Raw genomic sequence first — 19,652 nt, 5'->3', positions numbered from 1 at the left:
ATGTATATGCCACAAGTTATTTACCCATTCCTCTGTTGGAGGACATTTGCGTGTCCACTTTGGGGCTATTGTGAATAATGCTGCTATGATTGTGGGTGTATAAATATCTGTTGGAGTCCTTGCTTTCAATTCTCTGGGGCGTATACGTAGAGGGGGACTGCTGCATCATACAGTAATTCGGTTTAACTTTTTGAGGAAGTGCCATACTGTTTTCTGCAGCAGCTATATCACATTACATCCCCACCAGCCATGCACAAGGGTTCCAATTGTTCCATATCCTCGCCAACATTTGTTATTTTCTGCGTTTTTGATAATAGCCATCGTAGTGGGTGTAGATTCGTCTTCTTTGAAAATATAAATGCCTATGGAAGGGTGATACCCCAGGGTGAGGCATTTTGGGGCCCTTTCCTCTGTGTGCTCTGAAGGGAGCTAGGTGGGAGCCAGAGGTCCTAGATTTAGAGGGCTCTCGGGGAGGACAGCCAGGATGGGGGGAACCCAGGTCACGCTTCACAGAGCTCGCAGCATGGACTCAGGGCCGGCTCACAGAGAGGACCCACGAAGGGAGAACTAAAACCCAGAAGGCTTTTCAGGAGGCACGTTTGTTTGTGTGAATCTACTGTTGGACTCTCGCCCCTGGGGAAAGCTCTTTCTAATTTGAGCTTCTCTTTCTGTGTGTTGCTCCCCAGTGTGATAATGCGAAAGGGTTGAAAGCCTTCTACGATGCAATAAAATATGGGCCGAACCACTTGATGGTGTTTGGAGGCGTCTGTCCATCTGTCACGTCCATCATCGCAGAGTCTCTCCAAGGCTGGAATCTGGTTCAGGTAAGGTCCGGGCCCCCGTTGGCCGGGGTACTGTCTTTCATTGGCAACCAGGATTTCGCAGGAATGGTTCCATGACTAACATGGTTCCTTTGTGGCCAGTTCAGGCCTCCCCACTCTTTCCTAAGTGAATGCATAGCCTCCCACTGTCCCCACCTTCTGGCCTGACCTTCTGGCCTGTCCTTGCATGGCTACCACAGTGGGTCTCTAAAGTGTAGCCCTAAAACTACCTCTGTGTGTTTGAAATATTTCAGTGACTCCCTAGCCTGGCTCGCAGGGCCATCAACATCCAGCCAGTCTGCCTGTCCAGTGTCATCTCGTGTCCCTGCCACTCCTTCCATACCTCAGTCTCTCCAGACAATCCACCTTTCCCCAAATGCACCCTGGACCTTCAGGCCTCGGAGCCCTGCTCTCACTGTTCCCTTAACCAGGTGGCCCTTTTTATCTACTCCCTACCAAACCTCCCTCCCCCACTGAAATTCTCTTGTCCATTAAGACTGCCTTTCTCCTTGGTTAAGCCTTCTCTGGGGGTCCTAGCCAGTTATTCACTCTACGCTGGAAAATGTTACGTATATGTCGTTGAATGCTCCACCAGTGAATGTGTGGTCTGTTGAGGCGAAACTCATCAGTGCTAGCTGTTATTTGGAATGCAAGAGAGAAGAGTATAGAAAGATGTGACCACCTGGGAAGAGTGGTGACCCATGGACATGTTTTACTTCTTTGATCCATCCATCCATGTATCCATCCATCCATCCATCCATCCATCCATCCATCCATCCATCCAACGATATAATGGGAAACTTACTGTGTGCCTAGAATTTTGGTAGACACTGGGATATAATGCTGAACAGGACGGACGTGGTCCTACCCTTTTGGAGCTTACATTGTAGGAGAAAGGCAAGCAGTAAGCAAGTAAACAATTAAGCAGTAATGCTAAGAGCTACTAGCACTTGTGTAATACGTACGTCAGGTTTACTACACACCACACACTGATCTGAGCACTTACATGTGCATTAACTCCTTTAATCTTTATAATTGCTCTATGTTGCAGGCACTATTATCACCCTCATTTTATAGATAAGGAAACTGAGCCACACAGTGGCTAAGTAACTTGCCCCAAACCCACAGTTCATAAGTCATAGAGCCAGGATTTAAACTCAGGCAGTCTGGTACTTGAGATAAAATGGTGGTAAGGAAACTGGGCTTTGACAGAAGTAAACAGAGTGATGGGATAAACAATGACTGCCTTGGGACAGTCAGCAAAGGCCTCTTGAAGGAGATGACTTTTGAGCTGAGACGTGTACGGTGAGAAGGAGCTGGCTGGATGAAGGGCATCCGTGTTAATGGGTGGAATAGCAAATGTAGAGAGCTTTTGATGGGAAAGCACCTGGCATGTTCAGAGAACAGAAAAGAAGACAGAGGGGCTGGAGCATGGTGGGTGGGTTGTCAGGGTGGTCAGAGTGAGAATGCAAAGGGCAGGTGCTAGACCACAGTGGGGTCTGATTTCACTCCACTCGCTCTCATTGACTAAGGACCTCTCTGAGTCTGGCCCTGCTTGTGTTGGGTGCTGTGGGTAAAGGAGAGGAGGGAGCCCGCCATGGCAGAGGTGTCATGAGGGAGGGTGAGGTCCCCGCGAAAGGCCCTCTGCTCAGCCCAGGGTCAAGGAAATCTCCTCAGGGAGGTCAGGCTGAGCTGGCTGTGAAGGAGGAGAGCGCGTTGGGCAGCGAGGGACATGGAGGAGAGCATTTCTGGCAGAGGAAACTGGGTGTGCAAAAGCAGGAGGTGGGAGTGTGTGGGCGTGGGCAACAGTGAGTCATATGCTGTGGCCGAAGCAGACCACGTTGAATGTGGGTGGATGCAAGGGAGGAGGCCAGAAAGCAGCTCTGTGTGCTCTGGAACAAATCTACCCACTTACCCGGGAGCCAGCACGGTTCAGGGTGCCCTGGGAGCCCACAGATAGCCGTGAGACCCTGGGTAAGTCACTTCTCTTCTCTGCACTTGAGTGTCCTTTCCTGAATGTCAAGGTGCATACAACACACCCTGCTCGTCATTCTGAGCTGCCACTCTGAGTCTCAGTTAGAAGAGACTGATCTCATAGGGCTGCTGTATGGATTAAATGATTCAAAAGGGATTACGGCTGTTCCTGACACATCCTAAGCTGAGTGTTCCTTGTTTCATTGTTGTCACCCATGCCTCATCTCCTGCCCCTCCTGGGTTGGACACCCTGAAACTTAGCACCCCCAGTCTTTCCTGCAACACTGTTTCCACCACCTGAGACATCCTATTCTCCCCATGTCCAGTATGTCAGCCCTACCCATTTTTAGAGACCCAGTTTCAATGCAGCCTCTTCCAGGAAGCCTTCCTCACTGCACCATGGAAAGTAGCCCTTTTAGAAATTCCTTTTCTCACTTCCCTTTTACATCTAGTGAGCATATACACAGCTGCTTCCCATGCCCCTCTGCCTCCCCTCTCTTAGGGCTCAGCAGATGCAAGGACAAGGGCTGTGAGCTCCTTGAGGACAGAACTGGGCTTGAGTTACTCCTGCTTTTCCTGGTGCCTAACACTTCACAGACCTTATTAGATGCCTGACGAATGATCAGAGGGTGGCGGGAGGGAGGAAAGGATGGAGGGACAAAGGATCAGCAGATAGACATTTGGCCCAGATGAGGGAGCCAGCTCTCTGGAAAATCCTCACCCAGAGAGGAATCTAGGGAGCTTCCGGACCCTCTCGTAGCCTCACTGGCACTGTCTGGAATTCTCCGAGGGGCTGCAGGGACAAGCACAACGTTGAAAACTCCTGGCTTCCCAGCCAGAGCTACCTGGCTTCAGCACAAGCCTCCAGCCTGGAGGAGTTAACAGGATAGGGAACTGGGTTATGAGACGGAGACTGTCATAGTTATTTATTGCTGTGGAATTGATCATGCCAACCTTTAGTGGCTTAAAACAACAGTAATCATTTATTATTTCTGTGGGTCAGGAATTCAGACCCACAAAATGTCTTGTGTCTGCTTCCTGACGCTTGGGAGCCAGCTGGAAGATTTGAAGGCTGAGTGCTGGCGTCATCTGAAGGCTTGACTGGGACTGGCAGATCGGCTCCCAGTGTGGCTCCCTCGCATGGCCGGCAAATTGGTGCCTCTCCCTGGGGCTGTCCCCATAGGGCTGCTTACGTGCTAATGGCATGGCCGCTGGCTTCCCCCAAAGCAGGTCATGTAGGAGACCAAGGCAGAGGTAGCACAAAGCCGTGTAGGACCTAGCTTCAGAAGTTGCACGCCATCATTTCGGCCACGTCCTATGGATCATACACATGAGCTCTCATTCAGTGTGGGGGAGGACTGCACAAGCTGTAGCGGGAGCTGAAATTCACAGGGACCATCTTGGAGGCTGGCTGCCACAGAGACTCAGCCCTGGGAGGAAGGCAGAGCTCAGGCTGCCCAGCAGGAGAGGAATTGATGCTGAGTCCCTTCTCTGCTTGGCGGCGCTGCTCATCCTTCAAAACCCCAGATAGGTACCAACTCCTCTGTGATGCCTTCCCTGATCCCTTTCCTTTTGGAAAGCCCCAAAAGTGAAATGTTCCTTCCTAAACAATCCCTTTTGAATGGGGGCCATCTCCCCCAAGGGAGCAAAAATTGGTTCTTGTGGGGAGGGGGCAAAAACGTCTCACTCTTTTTGTGTATAAAGTACAGACACACATACAGTACATAAACAGGTAGATAGTATATCTGTGGTATTAAAATTTCAAGAGTTGGGCAGGATTAGGAAAAGAAATCACACTTCTTAGGAGAGGGATGGTGAAAAGAAGGCTGAGAAACATGGTTTTACATCGCTCCTATATTGTGTCCCTTATTCTGTTATTAAATGAATTTCATTTTGTGGAAAATAGTTTGTTCTGTATCCTGGTCTTCCCTACTAGACTATCAGCTTCTTGGGGGCAGGGCCCCCCGTTTTCTTAATCTCCTGGTTCCTAGTGTCTAGTGCAGGAGGTCCTCACTGAGTGCTGAACTGAACGAAGCTCAGGAGAGAGGCTAGGAGTCTGAAACCCTTCAGGCAGACGTTCTGTCAGTGTGGACTCCACCATGGGGGCGGTGGAGGGCTTGGGAGAAGACGCAGATTGTCAGCCACTTCAACAGAATCTCTCCTCCTTGTTGACCGACTCCCGGGGGGATTCTCACACAGGCCACCACTGCCCTAAGCATCTGCTACAAGACACTGGGCTGGATCAAGGCTCCAGCTGTGCATGGGTGGGGGACCCTGAGGGGCTGGGAACTTGATAGTGCATGTCAGTTTGGAGAGCAGAATTGCGGGAGAGCCACCTTCTCCCAGCCTGTGGAGCTGGGCAAGGCGGATGTAGGAACAGGACCTGGATCCTGACAGGGAGTAGCCCTGGAGCCTGATTTCTGCCTCTCTTTACTCTCGGGACCAGACTCTGGGGACTCCTCACCCCTCCTCCCCTCTGGGAGGCTGAGCTTACTCGCAGAGATGGTGGAGGGCTACATGAGTGGGTCTGCCGTCACTCAGGGGATTCGATGAGTCCCTTAACTTATTCAAAACTGGGCTCCGAAACAGAGTTACACAAATGAGAAAATGCATGTAATTTGGGTAATTGAAAAGGAGCTCTGACTGCCCTTTAGGGGAACAATACTGGCTGGACAGAGCCGGCCTGGAATGCGTAATCAGTTGTTGCAATTTCCTGGTGCTACAAAAATAGGGCTGCAAGCAACAGAGGGGTGAAAAATGCATCCTGGCACGGAAATCTGTTAAATTTAACTTTTGCTTTTGCCAGGCTTCTTGATTCATGGTGGCTGTACCGATGTTTAAGTCGTGACATGAGTCACTTAGCCCCTGGGCACGTGAGCTCCTCCAACTAGATGCCAGGACCTTCCTAGAGTCCAGGGTCTAACTGCAGGCTCTGTCCCTCTCCAACCTGTCTGTCCCCGCCCAGGCTGGGGGGCTCATATCTGGGCCTCACACTGGGAAGGACCCTCCAGGGCATAGGCTGGGCGCCATCTGGGAAGGGCCGGTCTGGCCATCCGAGACTGAGCTTATTCAGACCATAGAACATACAGGGTGCTTGGGAGGAGAAAGGAGTCTTGGCCTTCAGAGCTGCGGGCTCTTTGACAGATACTGCGGGCTCTCTGTGACGTAGGTGGGGACAAGCGAGAGCAATGCGTCTGCGCTCCCTGCAAGCAAGCCCTTGTGTCTGGAGGCATCCAGCATGGATCCGGCTGCCTGGCCGCGAAGTCGTGAGTTCTCTGTTGCCCGAGGTTCCCCACGTGTTCCAGTCTCAGCTAGACCTGCTGTTGGGGCAACGTAATACATAGAGTAGGCATAGACCAGGCTGGTGGCTCTCAAACTATATTGTAAGAATCACTAATGGGGCTGGGCATGTGCTCCTGTTAATGCAAATTCCCAGCTCTGCCCCCAGCAGGTCCAGGTTAAGAGGTTTTATCAAACCATCAAGGACTGGAGACCCCATTCCTCGCCCTCACTGCGTGTCAGGACCAGCAGCGCGGGTGATTAGAGGCAGTGGGCTCCAGGGGACTTACGAGGCCAGGTGATCTCGAAGGCCAGTTCATCTCCCAGGTACCGGTTCCTAACGAGCTCTCCTGGTCCACAGCACTGCAGTGTATGCTGCCCCTGAGGAGGAGATAGCAGGCAATGCCGCTGGGGCAAATATCCTAGTGCCGCCAGGACCCGTCCATGGTGTGATAAGAAGGCACTCCATCACCTTGCTGTTGTACCCACCCACGTCCTGCTCCTTCCTGCCGCTGGCCTCATACAGGCTGTTTCCTCTGCCCCCGGTCTCTCCACCTGGCAGGAACATGCTCAGCTTTCCTGGTGCAGATCGCCTTTCTCTGTGAACCACCCCTGCCGCTCCCCTGTGCTCCCTTACCCACATACCCTTCCCACAGGCATTTGCTGCCTGTGCCTGTGCTCAGCCTGGCCTGGAGCTGCCTGAGGTCAGGGCCTAGTCTCCGCCAGGCTCAGATACTGAGTGGCACCTGGGGAATGTTGGCCGAGAGAGTTTTGGAGTTCCTGCCTTCCAGGCCTCAGGCTGGTCCCTAATTGTGAGGGCAGATCATCAGAGCCTGACAGATCTGGAAGGACCCAATGGCTCTCGAACCAATGGCTCTATAGCCCCTTGTTAAAGAAAAGCGAAGGGAGACCTGAAATGGTCTCTGGCTTGGCCTCAGCGTACATTTCCCATCTCTGGGCCTGATGCTTTTTAACTAGTAGGTTTCCTTTGAAATTTTTTTCAGACGCCCTCAGAATCCTGTCCTCAAAGATCTGAAGGTGGCTTGCTTCTGACCCTACATTGCACTTTTTTTGAGCCGTTCTGCAGACCTCCCACAGGCTTAGTCTCTCCTTCTGAAAGCGTGGGCCTGGAGAAGAAACAGGAGGACCTTCCTGGGAAGGAACATTTCAGTCTGTGTGGTGGGGCTGTCTCCTCGGAGAAGCTTAGGCGAGGGGGTGGAGGTCAGGAGGGCATGCAGAGGGGAGAACGTTGACTCTGCATTTGTAGAAGTGTTGGCAACTGCATCCCAGCACATTTAGGACTTGATCTCTGTAAACCCTAAATCATGCTTGGTTTTGACATAAAAAAAAAAAAAAAAAATCAGTGAAAACTCCCAAATCAGGCCCTTTGCTATTTCCTGAATTCCAGCATTGCTCTAAACTGTCAGTGGATGCCATTTGCTTCATAGGAACAGAAATTTTGTCAGTGGACTTGATTTTCTCAAGTGATTATCTTATTAAAGCTATAGGCTGCCTGAGAAATCAAGATTCTTACTTAGCTCTGGGATGTGGAATTTGAGGTAGATGCACAGAAAGGCAGAGCTGATAAGGTCTTAGCCATCATTGGATCCAGTCTCTCCATTACAGAGACTGGGAAATAGAGGCCCAAAGTGGGTAGGATCTTGCCCAAGTTCTCACTGTAACAGCAGAGTTGAGCCCGATGGCTCACTCTCAAGTGCTTTTTAATCTATACCATGGTCTTAGTTTATCTCTCTCAGCCTCACTTTTCTTTTCTGGGAAATGGGAATAGCAAACTAACCTTCTGTGTTTTATGCATTGTGAAAATCAATGAAGGCTTTTCTTTTCTGTGTGTGCGTGTGTGTGTGTTTGTGAAAGCACCTTTATAGACTATAAAACAATGGCTGCTGTTACAATGACAAGGGCTCCTCTGCTCAGATCAGGCCTCTGGTTACAGCGATAAACGTTTAAAAATCACCTGCTTTGCATCAACAACAAAGGTTGTTTAATCTGGCCCTGCAGACCCTGAAACTGGCATCAGGTGGGATGGGAGCTCTTCAGCAAGACACTCAGGTCCACACAGGGTCTGCCTCTCAGCCCCGTGAGTCAAAATCCAGCGGGCCCACCCATGTGGTGCCACGCCCTTGCTGTGGAGTGGGTGCCGGGGCTGTGCACCTGATTGAAAACCATTTAGGAGCAGCAGTGTCATCAGGCACCGTTGGAAACTTTGCTGTGGCTGCTATCGAAGAAAGAGAATGAAGGCCAATAATCCAGGGCTGGCCATAGCCATTTCTTGACGCTGGTCTCCAAAGGGGCCATTTAGCATTTTAATAATCTATGAGATGCTTCCACCTTCTGGATTCATAGAAAAAAAGGTGGGGGAGGGGAAAAAAAGAGATATTAAGGGCATGCTCTATGGGCCAAATGGAAAGGGCTGGGAGCTACCCCAAGGACTGGAGGCTATGGATGGGCCTTCCTGGCCATGTCATTGGATGCCTGGGACACTAAAGCTGGGTTCTGAGAGCCAGTAGAATGCCATACATAAGATAAAAAGTTGGAAGCTTTTGGTTTAGATACAAATGGGTAAGAGGAAGTATGAGCTGTCAGGGCCAGCAGTACCTGTTGAGGGGCAGAGCAGGCGTGCTGTTCTCATCCATTCATTCACTCATGCTCATATTTATTTCTTCATTCCCCCATTCAATAAGTCCTGTGCCTGCTGTATCCTCTCCCAGGCTCCCCAACAGTGTAAATTCCAGTGCCCACCCCTGCCACCTCAGGACAGGTGGACATGGCAGAGAGGCGGTATGGTGCAGTAGCCAGAACAGAGGCCTAGAATCCAGCAGCTCTGGGTAATTGTCCTTCCTCTGTGTTTCACTGACAGAAGAGGCTTGGGCAAATTGGCCTCAGTGAACTCATCTGCAAAATGGGCCATTTGAGAGGGTCAGACAGGACAGGAACAGTGGAGCAGGAGGAGGCACGTTGCAGACTGTAAGCCCCCTGCAGGTGTAAGGTTCATATTGTTACTACTGACGGTTTTGCCACCTGAGATGCCAGCCAGGCCCTGGGAACTCCTTGATGATTTATAGGTCTCCATTTGTGTCCAGATTCAAAGTTATGTGGAGGAAATGAACTATCGCAGACCAGGAAGGTGATTCAGAACAGTAAAATTAAAACCGAGAACCTGCAGGACAGGCCAGAGAAGCCTATGGCAGCTGTAAGAGGCACACACGCTGCTGTTTTCTGGTGGCGTTTTCACAGCAGCTGAGGCAAAGGCGGGCATGATGCCGTCAAGAGTATGGCAGTTCCCAGTCTATTCCTGCCAAGGACCCAACTCATACCTTTGCTGTCCAGCTGGTAAAAGATTCAATTCAAGGTTCTGACCTTTATTTTTAATTCAAGACCCATGGTATCTAAAGTAATATCAGTTCCCAGCGTGTAACTCCAATGGTCTCATTGTTTATGCGTCTTTCACCACCTCAAACCTTTTCTGGGAATGCGCAGAGTGTAAATAATTCATTCTAAATAAATAAATCACTCGCGCTACTCATGTGAGAGGGATGCTGCTAGTAAGCACCACGACCGCAGCTTCCATTGAGTGGAGTCTGGAATTACAAGTCGAGTCTGGAAAGAACTGGAGACGGCGTTAGAAAAGTAACACCCTCCAGGAGGACAAATGTGTGAAATGGGTAGAATGCCAACCTCATAGGGTTGTCGTAAGGGGTAGAAGTAAATGTGGAGCGGAAAATGTGGACGGGAAAGCCTCGGGCACACGGGAACAAGCTGCTCACCCTCACCAGGCCCTGTCCTGCATCTAGGAGCCTGGGCCTTGGTGCGCTTGTTAGCCTCCGAGGATTCTGCTATACTGAGGCGGGTGGGAACCCCTCCCTTAGGCGATGACTGGGCATCTCCCGCTGGGGATGCTAAGAAGGGATCCAGGCACCAGGGGAGGCAATGTTTCCCAAATGCACCTGATTGGTGGGCTCATCAGGTGGGGGTAGTTGGGTGGGATACTGGTTTCCCGGTTAAAAATCTGATTCCCAGGTCCCCTATCAGCATCTCCAGGGAAGAAGCCTGGAGAGCTGATTTTTAACTAGTGCCCTGGATAGTTCTTAGCATCAGGTAAGTTTGGGAAACACTGGTCTAGAGATTCTCAAAAGCCGTGAGGTCCACGCACCAGCAGCAGCATCTGGGAGTGTTTTGGAAATGCAGATGCCCAGGCCCCACTCTAGACCCGCTGACCCTGAATCCGAATTTTAAGAAGATCCTAAGTGATTCGTGCTGATCTAAGGCTCCTCTCACCCAGGACTACTTGGGGGGTCTCTAAAAGGGAGGCCAGGTGTGTCTGCTGAGTGGGAAGGGTTTTGAGGGTACGTGTTCAGACCCTTGGCTTAAGGGAAATACCTACTGATTCAGTCCCAGAATCCAGTTTTGGAGTGTCAGAGTGAAAATGCAGGAGCCGTCAGTGTTTTCACCAACTCTGGACATCCCTGCGGTCAGCATGACGGACCACAAGGTCTGTGTCAAACTGTGGTGCAGATGGAGTGTGTCCGGCTCAGGCCTAGGTCTGACACGCTGACCTGGGAGTCTCCTTCAGCCAGCAGACTCCATCGTGGCCAGCAGTGCACAGAGGGGACCCGTGGCTCCAAATAAGGAGCAAAGGAAAGAGCACTGGGTCAGCATGAAGGCCCTTGGCTTCCTCCCCCGGCCCTGCCATCTCCCGAATGTGTGGCCTCCCGCCAAATGCGTCCCCTTGCTGGAGACTGGGCATCCTTTCCTGTAAACGCTCTGGTTATACCAGTGCCCTTCTTGGGCTTGGGGTCTGATGGGCTGGGTTCATCTCCAGACTCTGGCACTTGTTAACTGGTAATCCTGGGCAGGTTCCTTCACCTCCCCCAGTGCCAGCTCCTCATCTGTGACCTGGCAGTGGCACTGCACTAACCCTGAGCTCGTTGGCAAATGACCTGCGATGATGCCCACACAGGTCCCTGCGCCATACTTCACATTCCTTCTCCCTCCTGGGGACTCCTACCTAAGGACTGAGGCACGCAGGCGGCCTCCTGGTCTACCTCCCATGGCCCTGGGACTTGGGGCCAGTTCCCTGGGACTAGCTGAGTAACCTCTTTGCATCTCTTGCCTTCTCTGGGCTACTGTAAAGGGGAAGGCTTGGGCCAGTCAGTGAGCCATCTGACCTGAATAATGCCATGTCATTCGTCCTTGTGTCCCCTGTGATTCAGAGCCAGCAGCAACTGCCCTAAACCTATGGCCTTTCCTTCTGGGTCCTGCCTATGACTCCTCATTTAGGAGCTCAGGCTCTGGGGCCTGGTTCCCTTTCCATCCCTAAGCCACTTAACCACTTAGAAATCAACTCCATGCAGAATAGTGATAACAGCCTTGAAGTTTGGCCAAGCTCTCAGCTTTGATGTCTTTTAATGTCCACCCGACTTTCCAGGTAGAGAACCTTCCATTCCACAGGTGAAGGAAGTGACCCCAGACAGGTCAAGCAGCCTGCATTGGGCCATGGCAATGCTGTGACGCCAGCATGTCTGTTAGTTCCTCCTCTAGTCCATTTGCCTTGTGCTAAGGGATAGAACCTGCTCTGTGCTGCTCCGGGACCTTTGCCCGTGCTGTTCCCAGTGCAACACACCCTCTCTGGTCCAATTCCTCCTCTGGCTGAGTGCTTTTTATTTTCTGATATTTGGTTCAAGTGTTATCTCCTCCAGGAAGCCTCCCTAATCTTCCCCAACCCTGCTCCCTAGCTGGAGGAGGTACCCACCTGCTCCCGTAGCATGTTTTCCACTCATTTCCTGTTTGCCCTTTCATCAGTACATTACAGTTCTCTGATGAGGTTACCTGCCATGCCGTAAACTTCTTCAGGACAGACCCTGCTTGTCTGAGTCTTCGCTGTATCCCAAGGGCCTTGCACAGCAGGTGCTCCGAAATCATGAATGGACACATCTTGGTGGCCTATTATAAGACTAATCTGTAATCCTTCTGGCCTCCATTTCTGTGGTCTTTGCCGTGAGCCAGGTACCTAAGCACTGTGCGTAAATTAACTCGTTTATTCTGCACACCAACCCTATGAGATGGAAACGGTTATTCTCCTCATTTCCCAGATGAGAAAACGGGGGCACAGAGAAGTTGAGTGTCTTGCCAAGGGATGGCCAGGACAAAGTGGCTCCAGAGTCCAGGCTGGCAGCCTCTCGGTGCGTTCGCCGCCTCTCACACATCCCATTTAACCCTCAGGGCAGTGCGGTGAGGAAGAAAGAGCAGGCATTATTGCAGCTAGGCTTGTTTTCAGAATGAGGAAAATAAGATGCAAAGAGAGCAGAGACCCGCCATGCTTCCTGCTGTGAGCAGACCGCAGGTATAGGAGTGGGGCTGCCGAGGCCTTGGACGCTCTCTCCTGTCCCCCAGGGTCCCTCTTCAGCCCACCTTGGCAAGGAGCTTCCTGCCTGTCAGCAGATGCTGACCCAGCCTGTCGTGACCCTCTCAGTGCAGGCCTGTGTTCTTGTGAATCACACACACACACACACACACACCACTTTTAAACTTATTACTCATCCAGTAACTTGTTATGTATAAAAAATAAATGGTTCCTTTGAACTCAGAAAATAGATGGACTGGTTGTCGGTGAAAATCAATAACGGTGCTAAGTATTTCAAGCATGTAGGACTTAGAGTTCTACTCTGGGTGGTTTTATAATGAATATGGGTTCCTTTCTGTTTTTTTTAATAGAGCAGCATAGCCTAATTTCGTTTTGAATTATACAGAAGGCTTTTGTTTTGAATCTGTTTACTAAGAAGATTAAATAATTTATTATTTCCATGATGAAGAGATTGAGCCTTATAAAGTAGGAAGCACTCAAGTTGAGAAAAACAATCCTAGGTTAGATGACTATGTAGATTATGTCCAAATGCCGATATAAGCATAATTTTCTCAAATCCCCCCCCCCCCCAAGTTCCCACAGAAGTTGTTACATAGCAGTGTCCTGGTTACTTCAAAGATGATGCATTGGCTTTGTGTTTATCAGGCAATGGCTCCTGGGTGTCGTCTGAAACTCCAGGCCCATTGCTAGAGTAATGAGTACGCAGACCCTCGGCACAGGAAAACAGCTGTGGCCCAACCCAGAAGCCCAGGCTAGCAAAAAGGGATCTTTCCTCAATTCTCAGCTTAAACATCACTTTCTAGAAAGGCTTTGCAGCCAGATCACTGCCTCCAACAGAGACCTCCAGAGCACCTGTCTCTCCCTGCCCTGCAACACCATCCACCATCGCAGTTTCAATTCCCTGTTCAGTGTTGAGTTTGTCTGGTAATTGTGAGCTCCTCGGTGAGTGTGAAACTGCATTCCCCTCCTTGGCAGTTGGAACACCAGAGTCCAGGCCTGGAATTTAGGAGAAGCTCCAGGAATCTTTGTTTTTGTTTTGTTTTGAGGTTCTCCCTTTCTCAGTCTTTCCCTTTAGTGTAAGTAGCAGTATGAATTCATGGATCTTTAAAAATATGTTAAATGGTATATAAATGGATGGTATTCCAATCAATTACAGACATTGTTTTAATGCAGTGGTTTTGCTACTCTACTTATGTTTCTACCTTTCCTCCAAATTTTCTTGCATTTTGAAAAATTTCAAACCTGCAAAAACTGTTAAAAGAAAGTACAATGGATGTCATATTCCCTTTACCTAGATTCATCAGTTGTTTACATTTTGCCATGTTTGTTTTCCTCTCCCTCTTTTGCCCCTGTCCTCCCCCACACTCATTTATTTGTTGAACTACTTGACAATACTTTGCAAACATGACACTTCACCCTTAAATATTTTAGCACGAATCTCCTAAGAACAATTATATTCTCTTACATCACCATAATATAATTTCCACATCTAAAAAGTTAACAGTGAGGCAATAATATTACCTAATACATGGTCCATATTCAAATGTCCCCAGTTGTCCCCCAGACATCCTTTTTGCCATTTATTTGTGGGAGTGGGAAGGGATCAAGGACTCCTATTCCTGCATTGTATTTGTTGTCACGTGCTTACTCGCTTTTAATCTAAAACGTTCCTCCTACTTTTTTTTTCTTTCTTTCAGGACATTGACCTTTTTAAAAAGCCCAAGCCAGTTGTTGTATAAGAGGTCCCACAACTCCCAAATCTGGACTTGATTGATTCTTCACGATTAGATTCAGTTGAAATGGTTTTTTCTAGAATGCTGTACTTTTTATACTGTATTCCTCCCAATGCATCACATCAGGAGGCCCATGTTTGAACTAGTATTACTGATGTTGCTCAATTTGATCACCTGGTTAAGGTGGTATTGGCTACGATTATTGTGAAGATACCTTTTCCCCCTTAGTAAGTATTAAGTTATCTGTGGGGTGAGACTTTGAGACCACTTAAATATCCTGGTACCCTACAATCTTTTACCCAGTGATTTTAGCATCAATTGATGGTCCTTGCCTGAGTCACTGTTAATTACATTGGGGTTACAAATGCTCATTTCTCATTCTCGTTTTCCTTCCACAAGCAAGCTGACATTCTTCTCTACAAAAGAACATTCCCTTTTTTGGATGCTTTCTTTCCCTCCTCCTGCCTCCTTCTCCCCTATCCTTCCCTTTCTGCCCTTCGCTTGGACACTTAATACTTCATCTGTCCTAGACTCGAATCAGCCATTTCTCCAAGCATACCTGATTCTTTCTGGTGGGGAATCATGTTTAGAAGCCAAGATCTGAATCATGGGCCAGGTATGCTCATTGCTACTGGGATTCACTGCGTCTAGATTTTTTTCAGAGGGCTAGACTCTAGCAAATATAATTTTACTGTTTTAAACAAAAATGTTGAAACTTTAATCTGACCATGAGGAGATAATCAGATAAATGTAAGAACATTCTATAAGTCACCTAGCCTGGATTCTTCAAAGAAGTTAATGTTGTGGAAAATAGTAAGAACAACACAAAGAAGAGGGTTGTTCTTAAATGAAGAGACTGAAAAAATAACAACCAAATGCAAGTCATGAATATTGATTGGATCCTGAATTTTAAAAATGTGCAGGGCATTTTTTTAGGAAATCGAAGGAATCTGAATGTGGACAATACGTCACATGATACCAAATTATGGTTTATTTTCATAAGATGATAACAACACTGCAATGACATAGGAGGATGTAGTTTTTAAGAGATGCATCCTGAACTATTTAGGAGTAAAGTGTTAAAACGTCTACAACTTAATTTCAAATATTTCAAAAACAAGACATTATGTGCATGTATGTATATGTGTGTCTGTGTGTACATACGCATGTGTGTATACATTTATATGTATATATGTATTTAGAGAAATAGCAAGAGAGGAAAGCAGATGAGGAAAATAGTGAATGGTAAAAGATGTATAGTATTTATTGTTTATTTCAGCATTTTTGTAGGTTTGAATATTTTCACAATTAAAGAGTTCTGAATATGTGTGTGTGTGTGTGTGTGTGTGTGTGTGTAGATACCTTTTCTTCCTATGTCCTCCTCAGTTGGACAGTAAAGATATGTTCGGAAGACCCTTTCCAGATTTTTCTCCCTGTATTAGCAACTTGATATACTCTTAAGTGCCTTCATTTTTATTTGTTTTCAGTTTTTAGAGATTGATTTAAAAATATATATATACAACTTTCATATGATTCTATAGTCAAAGCTCCCATTCAGCTTCCTCTGTTCTGTTCCACGCCACCCCTATATTAGTTCTTTTTCCTTATCCTTCCAGTGTTTCGTATTGCAGATATGCACAAGTGTGCATGTGTGTGTGTTCATTCCTCTTCTTCCTTCCAACACAAAAGGGAGCACACGATATATGTTATTCTGTGCCTTGTTTTTTCGCTTAAATTTTCCGGAGCTCACTGTTTTGTCATGACATAAAGACAGTTATTATTCCTTGTACAGCTGCGTAGCACTTTGTAAGGATGTATTATGGTTTGTACGTAGCTATAGTTTTGTACTGGAGCTAGTCCTCTGTTGATGGGCATTGGGTTGTTTTCAATCATCTTGGCCATGTATCTTATGTGTGCCAGTGTAAACTGGGGATGAATCCCTAAAAGTGGGATTTCGAGGTCAAGGGAAAATGCATCTATAATTTTTCTAGAAAACAAATCCTCATTGAATGAATGGGAATACTAATGAATGAACTTGATTAAGAAGCGCAGAAAGTAAAAGGCTGATATCCAAATGGAGACATAAATAATTCTAAATAATTCTCTTTGTGAAAGAAGCTGATTTAAAACCCTTCTGGCGATGTTGTCTCTAGTCCAGCAATTTTCATTTTCTCACCTAAAGAAAAGAAGACTTTCTCCTTGGTTTGTAAAGTAAACACGAATTGCAAAATCGCGAAACCTTAGAACTGAAATAAGGAGCTACCTAATGCAGTCTCCTTATTTTAACAATAAGGAACCACAGGCCCAGAAAGAGGTGGGGAGCAACAGAGAGATCAAGAAAACCCAAATTCAGTTCAATCCTATCTGATTCAATAAAGACTAAGTGAAATATCTGCTTTGTAATAAAGCATACTAATGTCTACCAAGAGTCAGGTGTGAAATTGTACCATGGAGAGCCCCCGAGATACTACATAAAGAGCACAGTGGTTCAGACCCTGAGTGCTTTCTGTCACAATGACATCTCCTTCAACAGAACTCTCTGAGTGTAAATGATTTTGTTTCACATTGTGCGTGTGTTATTTTAGGGCATTCAAATGGAGTCATGATGATAAATTGGATCAGGTGGAGGATTTGACTGGCTGGGTGCATTCTGGCTGCTGATGTGGGTGGTCATGTTTGCTGGTGGTAGTCTGAAATTACAGAATCATGGCGTTGGGAGCATTCTGTTTTGATTCCGAACAGGCAGCATGGAGCGGCAAATGAGTTTGGCCCCGTCCAGCTGTGGACTTGGGCTGTGAGCCTGGGCAAGTCCCTTTGTCTTCCCTGGTCCTCAGTGTGTAAAATGAAGAGTTGGACAAGCCCAGGATGGCAGATAAATGAATGATGTTGGGGCCATTACTTCCCCCTCCTGTGCTAATTGCAGACATAACTAATTGATCACCACATGCTCTTTACAGACTTAACCCACTTCTCTCAATTGCTACTGTCAGCCCCCATTGACGATGTCACACAGGCTTACATGTGTTTACCATCTCTGCCTTGGATGGTTACTTAGGGTTACCAGATTGAATACAGGGTGCCCAGGTAAAATTGAATTTCAGGTAAAGAATAATTTTTTAGTACAAGTTTGTCCCCAGCATTGCTAAATATGGCAACCCTCTTACTTAGACCATGTCTACTTCTATAGTTATTTCCCTTCTTTTCTATGTAATTAATTTCTTTCATTTGAGACACTCACCCTTTTTTTTTTTTTTTGGTACTTGTGATAGGGTCCATTCTCCAGTGCCCAGATGAGAGTCTAGCTCATTCTATGTTGTTTAAATTCATACTATGACTTAATGTAATGGAAAATGGTGGAGATTTGAGTCGATTTTTTGTTTCCGAGGGCCATATATTCTTCTAAGACTCCTTACTGAACCTGCAATCCTGTATCCCAGACTTCACCTTTTGCTTGTCGCTTTCCTGATTTTGACAAATCTATATACCACTTGTATCATGAACTTATTTAGTATTTTCCTTTAAATTGACTCATTTTTTAATTTAAATGCCATGAATGGAAAACTAGTATCACTTACTAAGAAGATAGTATAAAAGTAAATAAAGAGAAAACATACCTATTAAGATATGAAATATTAATCTGGAGCTCAGCAAAGCCACCAGCAGTGCCCAAAAGACACAAAACACCGACCAATGCAAATTCTCTGCCGATTTGGGATTTGGGAATCCCTTTCATGACCCCAGTAGATGATTCTTGAGCATCTTTTTGAATACCTTCAGTGACAGGGAACGCAGTACTTTGCAGGGTTCGGATTCATTCTTGAATACCCTATTATTAACTATTTCTTCATTGTATTGGTCTAAGTCAGTCTCTCAGAAACAGTCAGACATTGATCCTGGTTTTCCCTCTGAGACTGTATGCAATAAGGTTGTTCCCTTTGTATTCATTTATTCAACAAACATTTCAGTGCTTCTTACGTGATAGCTTGAGTGCTTATTACAGTCTTACTGAGGAAAGCAAAGATGCAGTTATAATACCGTGTGGTAAGGTCTGGCTGGGGGTAGCCTCTACTGGCAGTGGGGGTGGTGTTTAAGAAGGCTTCTTCATAGGGGTACGACAGAGAGCCTCGTGTGCTTTGGGAAATACAAGGCTGGAGTGAGAGGGTGAAAAGGAGCCTGGAGTGGTAGAGGAGGTGCGGTGGAGCAGACCAGGCGGGCTTCGTGACCCTTTCTGTCCATTAGCACAGGACTTGTTTCCTACAAAAGAGTTTCATGTCCAAGTTCTCATTTTTTTTTTAGAGTCCTAGAGTGTTAGGACAGGACTTATTCTCTCCATTTCACAAGTCAGGAAATTGAGGCCTTGTGGATTGCTGGCAGACCCGTAGCTGATGCATGGAGGAGCTGGGTTTTTATGTTCCACAGTCACAGCTCCATGCTCGTTGCTTTGCGCCCCCACCTCCAGTCCCATTGGTCCAGGATGACCTCCTCTGCCCCACTGAAGACAACTTCATATTCTTAGAAATCACCTTTGAATATTTTATTTTGATTCAACGTAATTTTCCCATGACAACATGAAGCAGATCTCAGAGGTCTAGGGTCCAGCATTCTGCTGGTCCTTTCCCTGGTTGTGGGAGGCATTGGGTTACAAGGGTAAACCGAACCTAAGATGACCCCTTCTTTTGGAGCCTGATATTTCTGAGATCCAGTCTTCCCACAGCAAGGGGAAGAAAAGTGCTGGGAGGCTTGAGGAATAGCAGGGAAGGCTTCCTGGAGGAGGTGGTTGTGAGCGGGCCTTGATGGATGAGTAGGAGCTGTCCCTGAAGAGATGGGAGGATCCCGCAGATAAATGTACTTACTGCATCCTCTTTCACTGCAAGCATCGAGCTGGGCCCCAGCACACCTTTCTCCCCATAGATGTGATTTCAACCTATCAACTAATTAGAGGTGCTAAATTGACATGAGGAGACATGATTTTTGCAGTGTGGTAATTAAAAGGCAGTTGGCTTCACAGCTGTGATCACACAAGAGCGCTTCTTCCCCTGAAAGACATCAGCTGAAAGCAAAGTGCAAAGGAGCTGAGGAAACCAAAGAGGAGTCTAATATAATTTGTTAGTTTCCTACATTTGTCACCTGCACAGCTGTGAGGGGGAAAAATGGAACATGATACCAGAAGTTTAAGAGAAAATTAAAGACATATATTCTAATTGTGTACAATTAGACAAGCAATATGATCATTATTATTTTTTAAAATAACAAGCCACTTAAAAATTGCTCTATTAGGATTAGGAGGCCTGATTTAGAGTTATGTCTCTGCGTGTGGACAGCCACAACACTGGGAGCAAACTTTCATTCACTGAGGATTTTCATCTGTAAAATGGGTAAACCCCTCCACTCTGCCTTCCTTGGAAAAGGGCTTTATAAGTGAAAAGACCTTCATCATTATAAGAAATCTCATCTAATTCTCAT

General features: G+C 47.2%; 1 protein-coding gene across 1 annotated transcript in view; it reads left to right on the top strand.

Annotated features, from left to right (window-relative positions):
* The window catches only part of GABBR2 (gamma-aminobutyric acid type B receptor subunit 2), a 335,814-nt gene that overhangs the window by 110,529 nt on the left and 205,633 nt on the right, over positions 1–19,652 (top strand). Inside the window, exon 2 of the mRNA XM_081067695.1 lies at positions 687–824. Within this exon, the coding sequence (XP_080923821.1) occupies positions 687–824 (138 nt within the window). The remainder of the gene's footprint in view (positions 1–686; positions 825–19,652) is intronic.

This window comes from Rhinolophus hipposideros (genome assembly GCF_964194185.1).
Source record: "Rhinolophus hipposideros genome assembly, chromosome: 11".
Lineage (NCBI taxonomy): Eukaryota > Metazoa > Chordata > Mammalia > Chiroptera > Rhinolophidae > Rhinolophus > Rhinolophus hipposideros.
The sequence above is the reverse complement of the archived record's forward strand: the minus strand, read 5'-3'. Positions and strand labels throughout refer to the sequence as shown.